Source organism: Rhinopithecus bieti, unplaced genomic scaffold, assembly GCF_001698545.2.
Source record: "Rhinopithecus bieti isolate Rb0 unplaced genomic scaffold, ASM169854v2 scaffold_3764, whole genome shotgun sequence".
In the NCBI taxonomy this organism is placed as follows: domain Eukaryota; kingdom Metazoa; phylum Chordata; class Mammalia; order Primates; family Cercopithecidae; genus Rhinopithecus; species Rhinopithecus bieti.
In genome coordinates, this window is record NW_016804367.1 from 1277486 (window position 1) to 1287994 (window position 10509).

General features: G+C 36.1%; 1 protein-coding gene across 1 annotated transcript in view; it reads right to left on the reverse strand.

The window, feature by feature from the left end:
- LOC108526694 (putative selection and upkeep of intraepithelial T-cells protein 1 homolog) overlaps positions 1–10509 on the reverse strand; it is a 53348-nt gene that overhangs the window by 2713 nt on the left and 40126 nt on the right. Inside the window, exon 8 of the mRNA XM_017867533.1 lies at positions 571–693. Coding sequence (XP_017723022.1) covers positions 571–693 — 123 coding nt within the window. The remainder of the gene's footprint in view (positions 1–570; positions 694–10509) is intronic.

Genomic DNA, 10509 nt, shown 5'->3' on the forward strand with positions numbered 1-10509 from the left:
ATTTCACTGAGCAGTGGTTTGTAGTTCTCCTTGAAGAGGTCCTTTACATCCCTTGTAAGTTGGATTCCTAGGTATTTTATTCTCTTTGAAGCAATTGTGAATGGAAGTTCATTCCTGATTTGGCTCTCTGTTTGTCTGTTACTGGTGTATAAGAATGCTTGTGATTTTTGCACATTAATTTTGTATCCTGAGACTTTGCTGAAGTTGCTTATCAGCTTACGGAGATTTTGGGCTGAGATGATGGGGTTTTCTAAATATACAATCATGTCATCTGGTGCCACTGATTCTTAAAAGTAGTTGGTGAAAGCCGATTCTCACACATGTTCTTTATAAGTAAAGGGAGATTTGCAGTATAGTGAAATGAGCAATTAGCAAGGCATAGGTAAGTCATAAAATGCTCCTGTCAGTTTGCTGAAATAAGGGAAAACGTGAATAACCCAAGCCACCAGTTTTTCAGAGTTATTTGAGCCTTTAACAGATATTTCAGAGTGAAAGCTAATCCTTCAAGAGATTCAGATAAAAGTACAGAATATACTTCCTTGGAGCTCCCACCCTTGCGGTTTCACTTACCTTTCAGAGTATAAAGTAGAACAAAAGTGAGTAGGGTGAAGAATAACATTAGAATACCCAAGATTATGCATAAATCATCTGTCCAAATACTATACAATAAGAACAGGTCATCTGAAACAGAGACTGAAAAAAGAGAAAGAAAAAATGTAAACAATTCATTATAAAGAAATAAAGACTTGAAAATATTCACAAATTAAGAATCCAGACATGTAGAAGCCCACTTAACAAAGGGAAGAGGAGGTTGAGTAGGTTCATTTACTTGTTTTTTCTGGGCTTATCTGAGGTTTTATGATGTCATAGAATATGTAGGTTGGTCGAGCCTGTGTGTGCAATTTGGGTTGAACCATGAATACAATCTGTGAGAAGTCATCTCTACTCATTAATCCACAGGAAACTGAAAATACACTCTCATTTCTTTTTACACTTTTGTTAAAGAAATGTAGAGGCAAAGTGTCTGAAAATTTCATAAGGAGGCTCTGAACAGTTGGATAAAACAAATTATTTTTAATTGCAGCTCAGTGACAGAAGAGAAAATTTTAATATATAAAGTACACAGGATGATCATAATATTGGAGGAAGTCAAAGTCAATCAATTTAAGTAATAAATGGACAAACGATGATAAAGAAGGTGCCATGATTACTAAACTCAAATCTTTAAAAGGTTGTCATAGGGCTCAAACTCTAGAAGGACCAATAATAAAGTTACAGATGATACTTTTGATTTCATTAATGCAGAACATTGCGATGTTCACTGTTGAATTCCCAGTATTTAGAAATGTGTTTGGTATATAGTAATCTCTTATTAAACATCTGTTAAGTGATTTAGAGCTACAAAGACAATATCCAGAGGAAATCAGAAAACAGTTACAAAACAATTTTAGATATTTCAAAGATGAAACAGGGTCCAAAAAATACCACCTGTACATATTATATTTAAAAATTGGATGAGACAAGCTAAGAAACATCTGCAAAACAAAATTATTAAAGGTAACTTGAGAAGAGGTACTTTGAAAAAGTAGTAAATAAAATTGATGATATTGAAACATATTGTGTGAACTTAAGAATTCAGAGTGGGTACCACAAAAATCACTCATATTTAGGAATTGATTACTAAACTTGATAATAAACTGGAAGGCATAAACATGGAGAGAAAAAGTCAAAAATAAAGAAGAGAAGTTAAGAGACAGAGAATGGAGTAGAAAGTTCTGATTGACAGAATCTAAAGTTAAAAAGAAGACAAACTAAATAAAGGAGAAAAGGAAGTACAGTTATGTGCCACATAATGACGTTTTGGTTAACAGTGAACCATATATATCACAGTGTTCTCATAAGATTATAATGGAGCTGAAAATTTTCTTTCATCTAGTGATGTCATCCTGAGGAATTAATTAATGAGCTGTTGGAACTGTAACAAGAATGCATAGCTGAGGAACAAGCAAGAGACAAGGAAACTGCAGGAGAAGAAAAAGAAGAACTTCTCAGGAAATCCAGAGTGAATGGCTTAGCAGAAGCTTTTGCAGACATCGACAAGCTCCTTAAAATATTTGAAAATATGAACTCCAATACTGAAAGGATTGCATTAATGAACAGGAATGTTGTGGTATGTTATCTGCTTACAAGCAAACCACGATGGATGCTTCTGCAGAGATAACTCCTTTAAGAAGAGCCTCCAGCAGGTCCTTCAGGAATTATCACAGAAGAGAAAACATCCTTATAGGAGGTGACAGGTCCATATGTGTTACTGCCCTTGAAGATCTTCCAGGGGGATAAAATACGGAAGTAGAAAATGGTGATAGTGATGATCCTGACCCTGTGTAGGCCCAGGTTAAGGTGTGTATTTGTATCTTAGTTTTTAACAAAAAAAATTTTTTAATTGTTTTATTAGAAAAAGCTTGTAGAATAATGACATAAAGAAAGAAAACATTTTGTACCACTATACAATATATTTATGTTTTAAGCTGTTATTACAAAACAGTCAAAAGTTAAGAAATTTTAAGTTTACAAGTAAATAAGTCACAATAAGCTAAGGTTAATTCATTACCAAATAAAGAAAGTTTTTAAAGTAAATTTAGTGTAGGCTAAGTGTACAGTGTTGATAAAGCCTACAAGAGTGTACAGAAATGTCCTAAGTCTTCTCATTCACTCACTACTCATTCAGTTACTCACCCAAAGCAATTTCCAGTCCCGCAAGCTCTATTCATAAGTGCCCTGTACAGATGTACCATATTTTATCCTTTATACCATATATTCACTGTCCCTTTTCTATGTTTAGATATGTTTAGATACATAAATACTTGCCATTGTGTTACAATTGCCTATAGCATTCAGTACAGTAGTATGCTGGTCTGGTTTTTAGCCTAGGATAATAGGCTATACCTTATAGCTTAGGTGTGTAGTATGCAATACCATTTAGGTTTGTGTAAATATGCTACATGGTATTCACATAATGATGCAATTGCCCACATAAATAGTTCTCAGAATGTATCCCATTGTTAAGCAACACATGGCTGTATTTAAAACAATGGTAGCTGAGATTTTTTGAGACCTGACGAAAAACACTAATGTAGAAAATCAGGGAGCCCAATTAATCCTTATTATTAAAAAATAAAAAGAATTCCACAAAGGCATGTACATGTGCATGTGCGCGCGCGTGCACACACACACACACACACATACACACACACACACACAATAAAAACTCTTGAGCAGCCAGAGAAAAAGAAAGTTCACATTCAGAAGCGCCAATTAGACTAAAAGCAGACTTCTCAAGAGAACAGAAACAGTGGAAGTCACAATAGTGAAATAATATGTTCAATGCACTGGAAAAAATCTTCAAACTAAAATTCTGTAGCCATTGAAATAAATGTGAGACAAACACTATCAGATAGTGTGATAGTATTTGTTAAGTCTGACATGCAAGAAAAAATAAAAGTCAAAAAAGTTGTAAACTATAGATAAATATAAATAAGCAATGCTATATAAAACAATAATTAAAATAATGTTCTATGAGGTTTAAACAACATAGAATTAAAATCTTCAGTGATCATAGTATATGTCCTGATGGAACTACACGTTACTAAACTATTCCAAGATCTTTTTATCTTCTGAGAGTGTTTAAGATATTGATATGGTTAGGCTTTTTGTTCTCACCCAAATCTTATCGTGAATCATAATCCCCATGTGTAGAAGAGAGGGAAGTGATTGGATTATGAGGATGATTTCCCCCATGCTGTTCTCATGATAGTGAGTGAATTCTCACGAGTTTTAGAAATGGTAGTTTTTCCTGCTCTCTCACGTGCGCTCTCTCACCTGCTGTCATTTAAGACATGCCTGCTTCCCCTTCCGCCATGATTGGAAGTTTCCTGAGGTCTCCCCAGCCATGCAGAACTACCAGTCGATTGAATCTCCTTTGCTTATAAATTACTCAGACTCTAGTAGTATCTTTATAACAGTGTGAGCACGGACTAATTCAGGTATTAATTAAATTTAGACTTGATAGTAAGTATACATGTTGAAATTTCTAAATGAACCACTTAAATAATGGGAAAAAAACACTGTATAAATTATATGTCATTATAAGTAAAAACAGATGGAATAATTAAAATTACAAACAGAAAATGAAATGTTTAAAACACAATACAATGAAAATGAAGAAAAATAGAAATATGTATATAAAACAGGAAGGTCAGATAAGCACAAAATGATGTTAGAAATTTGAAACATCAATAAGCTAAAAGTATAAATGATCCATTTAAGTGGCAATAATTATAAAAGAGAATAGATTAAAAATTAAAATCTAATTATATCCTTTTCCAAGAGAAGCACAAAATCATAAATATGCAGAAAAATTTAAGTATAAAATATTTTAAGCTAAATAAAAGAAAATATGTACAATACAAATATAAATCAAAAGATTGTAGCCATTAACTTGGTGAAAATTGGTAAAATTTGAATATATTTTGAAGATAAAGGAAACTGATTAATGTCCTGTTGATAGTGAGGTGCAAGAAAACAAAAAGTAGCCATACTACTATTGGGAAAATAGATGGTAAGACAAGAAAGCATTACTAGATACACGTAATAATTAATGTTTTCTTTTGCCAGTAAAGCTTATCCACTTCAATGGTATATCAACTTAATATCATGACTTCAAACTGTAAAGGAATAATTGACAAAACTAGAGAATTTATATTTAAGTAATTATTACCATTTTATTACTTAATTTATCTATTTTTCCTGTTTGTCATACCTGTTTACTCTTTCCTGCATTTTAGAGGAACTTTTTTAAAATCACATTTTAATTTATTTATCTTTTTTGGTTTTGACTCTATCAATTTGTATCATTTTGATTACACTAGGAATTAAATTATACATGCTCAACTTTTCACAATCTACTGAGAAACACCATTTTATCACTACAATAGACCTCTTTATCATTTCTACTTATGTTGTAGTTGTTTTATATATTACAAGTATATGTACATAAATTAAAAATCCAATCAGACAATGTTATTTTTTTGCTTTTCATCATCAAACATATTAAAGAACTCAAGAGGAAAGGAATATTGTAATAGATTTACTTCAATAGTTACGATTTGTCTTCCTTAACTCCTAATGACCACGTTTCCTTCTGCTGTTATCTCCCGTCTGAAGAACTACAGTGCTTTGAAGCAGTTCTGCTGGTAAAGAATTACCCAAGATTTTATTTCCCCTTAAAATGTTTTTACTAACTTTCATTATTTAAGTACATTTTCACTGGACATAAAATTATGGTTTGGCAGTTCTTTACTTTCAGCATAGAAAAAAGTCACTTCCTTCTGACACCATGGATGGATTTGGATTAGAATTCCACCATTGTTTGTATTATTGTTTTCCCTCATAAGTAATGTGTCCATTTTCTCTGGATGTTTTTAATAATTTTTCTATGGCTTTACCTTTGGAATCATTTGATTGTTATGGTATGGCCATGGATTTCCCTAGATTTCTATTTGGGGGTTCACTGTACTTTTTGAATGTGTAGGTTATGTCTTCTGCCACATTTGTGAAGTTTTCGATTTCTTCAAATATCTTTACTGTGCTTCATTCTTATGTTTTGTACTGAAACTCCCAGGACACAAGTTTCATTCTATTGCTATTGTCCTACAGGTCCCTGAAACTCTGCTTTTTTTAAATTCTTTTTTCTCATTGGTGTTCACGTTGAATAAGTTCTATGCATCTATCTCTCAAGTACATTGAATATTTTCTCTGTCATCTCAGTTCTGCTATTGAGCCTATACTGTGATAATTAAAAAAAAATACTATTGTAGCTTTTAGCTCTAGGATATCAAGGTGGTTCCTCTGCATATTTTCTATTTTTTTGCTGAAGCTTCATTTCCCATTTGTTTCAGAGTGTTTGCCATTACTTCTTGGATATTTTTATAGTAGCAGTTTTAAACTCTTTGATAATTTTAACATCTGTGTAATCTCAGTGTTGCTCCCTATTGTTCTTACTCATGCATGCTGAGATTTTCCTGATTCTTCACATGCTGAGTAATTTTGGATTGTCTTCTGGATATTTTGAATATGATGTTATACATCTCAGATTCTTGTCAAATCTTATGGGGCATGTTAATATTTTTGTTTTCATGGACACCTGACCCAGTTGGGTTTGGGTTATAAGTCCTATGAACATTGACCTTTCATATATTTTTCAATTCCTGTTTGAAAGCAATTATTTAAAAATTATTGCTAAATTATTTTTTGAAGTATTTTTCATATTTGTCTTGTGTGTGTGCTATAGGCAATGATATTTCCCTTAGCTTAGTCCTCAATATCTTCTATGTGCTGGGATTTTTTAAATCAGATGTATACATTTAAAGTTCTGGGATGAACCCTGGAGTTCATAAACAACTCTATGGAATCAATTTCCCAAGGTTCTTTCCTCTCTGCTCTCTCTCTGGTAATTTCTAGTTCCCTAGGGCTTGTCTATTTGTCATTTCAGGCCAGAAATCTTGGGTTTTTATATACCTCCACTATGCTGTACACTTCCTGCAACTGTACTTGTGTCCATGACTGAGCAGCACTAGGACATGGAGAGACAAAGTCACTTAGGGTTTCTCCACCCTCTTTTTGCCATAGATCTTCTGAGAAAAGTGGAAAGTCTATTTCTAGGAGTCACAAACACTTCTAGTTTCATGCTACCACTACAACCACAAACCAGAGATTCCTTTCTCATTTCTGAAATCTTAACTAGAAGATTTTTCCTGGAGCTTTTGCTGTTTGCATTGATGACACCTTCTGGGATTCATGGTGCTTTGAGCCCAGGCTTAGTGTATTAGTCTGTTTTCATGCTGCTGGTAAAGACATATCCGAGCTGGCAAGAAAAAGAAGTTTAACGGGACTAACAGCTCCACATGGCTGGGGAGGCCTCAGTATCATGGCGGAACATGAAAGGCACTTCCTACATGGGGGCATCAAGAGAAAATGAAGTAGAAGCAAAAGCAGAAACCTCCAGTAAAACATCAGCTCTAGTGAGACTTATTCACTATCATGAGAATAGCATGGGAAAGGCCAGCCCCCATGATTCAATTACCTCCCCCTGGGTTCCTTCCACAACATGTGGCAATTCTGGGAGATAAAATCCAAGTTGAGATTTGGGTGGGGACACTGCTAAACCATATCATTCCTCCCCTGGCATCTCCAAATCTCATGTCTTCACATTTCTAAAGCAATCATGACTTGTCAACAGTCCCCCAAAGCTTTAACTCATTTCAGCATTAACCCAGAAGTCCACAGTCCAAAGTCTCATCTCAGGCATGGCAAGTCCTTTCTGCCTATGAGCCTGTACAATCAAAAGCAAGCTAGTTACTTCCTAGATACAATGAGGGTACAGGCATTTGGTAAATATGGCCATTCCAAATGGGAGAAATTGGCCAGAACAAAGAAGTACAGAGCCCATGCAGGGCAGTCAAAATTTAAAGCTCCGAATTTACCTCCTTTGACTTCATATCTCACATCCAGGTCATGTTGATGCAAGCAGTGGGTTCCCATGGTCTTGGGAAGCTCTGTCTCTTTGGCTTTGCAGGATACAGCCCCACTCCTGGCTGCTATTATGGGCTAGCACTGAATGTCTGCAGTTTTTCCAGAAGTATGGTACAAGCTGTCAGTGGATCTACCATTCTGGGGTCTGAAGGACGGTGGCCCTATTCTCACAGTTTCACTAGTCAGTGCCCCAGTAGGGACTCTTTGTGGGGCCTCTGATCCCACATTTCCCTTCTGCACTGCTGTAGTAGAGGTTCTCCATGAAGGCCCCACCCCTGCAGCAAAAGTTTGTCTGGGCATCCAGGCATTTCCATACATCTTCTGAAATCTAGGTGGAGGTTCCCAAACCTCAATTTTTTACTTCTGTGAACCTGCAGGCTCAACACCATGTGGAAATAGCCAAGGCTGGGGGATTCTACCTTCTGAAGCCACAGCCTAAGCTTTATGTTGGTCACTTTCAGCCATGGCTGGAGCAGCTGGGACACAGAACACCAAGTCCCTAGGCTTCAAACAGCACAGGGACCCTGGGTCTGGCCCACAAAACCACTTTTTCCTCCTGGGCCACCAGGCCTGTGATGGGAGAGGCTACCATAAAGATCCCTGACATGCCCTGGAGACATTTTCCCTGTGGTCTTGCAGATTAACATAAGGCCCCTTGCTACTTATGCAAATTTATGCAGCTGATTTAAATTTCTCCCCAGAAAATGGATTTTTCTTTTCTATTGCATAGTCAGGCTGCAAATTTTCTGAACTTTTATCCACTGTTTCCCTTTTAAAACTGAATGCCTGGTCAGGTGCAGTGGCTCAAGCCTGTGATCCCAGCACTTTGGGAGGCCACGTCAGGTGGATCACCTGAGATCAGGAGTTTGAGACCAGCCTGCTCAACATGGTGGAACCCTGCCTCTAGTAAAAATATTTTAAAACTTAGCTGGATTTGGTGGCAGACACCTGTAATCCCAGCTATTGAGTAAGCTGAGGCATGAGAATTGCTTGAACCCAGGAGGTGGAGGTTGCAGTGAGCCAAGATTGTGCCACTCCACTACAACCTGGGCATCAAGAGTGAAACTCAATCTCAAAAAAAAAAAAAAGCCACCTGAATACCTTTAACATTACTCAAGTCACCTCTTGAATGGTTTGCTGCTTAGAAATTTCTTCTGCCAGATACCCTAAATCATCTTTCTCAAGTTCAAATTCCACAAATCTCTCGGGCAAGGGCAAAATGCCACCAGTCTCTTTGCTGAAACATAACAAGAGTAACTCTTGTGCCAGCTCCCAACAAGTTCCTCTTCTTCACCTGAGACCATCTCAGCCTGGATCTTATTGTCCATATCACTACCAGCATTTTAGGCAAACCTGTTCAACAATTCTCTAGGGAGTTCCAAACTTTCCCACATTTTCCTTTCTTCCTTGGAGTCCTTCAAACTGTTCCAACCTCTGCCCATTACACAGTTCTAAAGTCGCTTCCACATTTTGGGGTATCTTTTCAGCAATGCCCCACTCTACTGATACCCATTTACTATATTAGCCCATTTTCATGCTGCTGATAAAGACATACCCCAGACTGGGAAGAAAAACAGGACTTACTTTAACTGGACTTACAGTTCCACATGGCTGGGGAAGCCTCAGAATCATGGTGGGAGGTGAAAGGAATGTCTTACATGGTGGCAGCAAGAGAAAATGGGGAAGAAGGAAAAGCGGAAAGCCCTGATAAACCCATCAGATCTCATGAGACTTATTCAATATCACAAGAATAGCATGGGAAAGACTGGCCCCTGTGATTCAATTACCTCCTCCTGGGTCCCTCCCACAATATGTGGGAATTCTGGGAGATAAAATTCAAGTTGAGATTTGGGTGGGGACACAGCCAAACCATATCACTTGGGCATACCAGAGGGAAAAAATGACAAACTCATTGCTGGTTTGGTATTTCCTTGGTTTCTGGTCTTCCTTAATCTGATTGCTACTGTTTGCTTTACAATATCCTCAAATACCTGCTTGATGCATTCTGTCCAGTTTTAAAGCAATATTCAATTAAAGAGACAGGGCAGGATGTACTCTATCTTATCTAGTGCCAATAGTCCAGTTCTCTTTTAATTGTTCCTGGTCACCTGTTTTTCTTATCCACCTTGTGTTTAAATCTTAATTATTATAAATTTAATTCCTAGACATTCTAGTTGATCTCTTTCAACTATTCTTGATCTTTTTATTAGTTTCATCTTTGATTCTTATTTTGAATTCATCCTTTTATTTTAAAATATATTAAAATATTTATATTGTGTATCTAATAAACAGCAACTCTATTTCATAGTTGCTATTTCTGAAAAACCTAAAATCATCTTTGACACTTTTTGTTTTCTTGCACCTCGATATCTAATAGGACATTAATCAGTTGCCTTTATCTTCAAAATATATTCAAATTTCACCAATCTTCACCAAGTTAATGGCTACAATCTCATTAAGGGAGGGTTTATGTATATGAATGATTAAGGCAGAATTATTTTCAAATTCTACTGTTTGGTACTGATGGAGAAAAGTATTTTCTTATTATTATACTCTATGAGATGTATTTTAGTGAATTTTACACAGACTATTTTGATGTTCACTCCTTTGGGGTCCCAGATACATGTGGTTATTTTTATTAAACTCTTCCTTTATGAGGGCTCTGGTAATCATCCTTTGTCCACTTGACTCCAATGTGGACTTCAAAACAAAATAAGCAACCTGGATTTAGAAGATGCCCATGGAGAGAGAGAGAGAGAGATAGATAGAGAGAGAAAGAGACAGAGAGAGAGAGAAGAAGAAGAGGAAGAAGAAGAAGAAGAGGAAGAAGAAGAAGAAGAAGAAGAAAAGAAGAAGAAGAAGAAGAAGAAGAAGAAGAAGAAGAAGAAGAAGAAGAAGAAGAAGAAGAAGAAGAAGAAG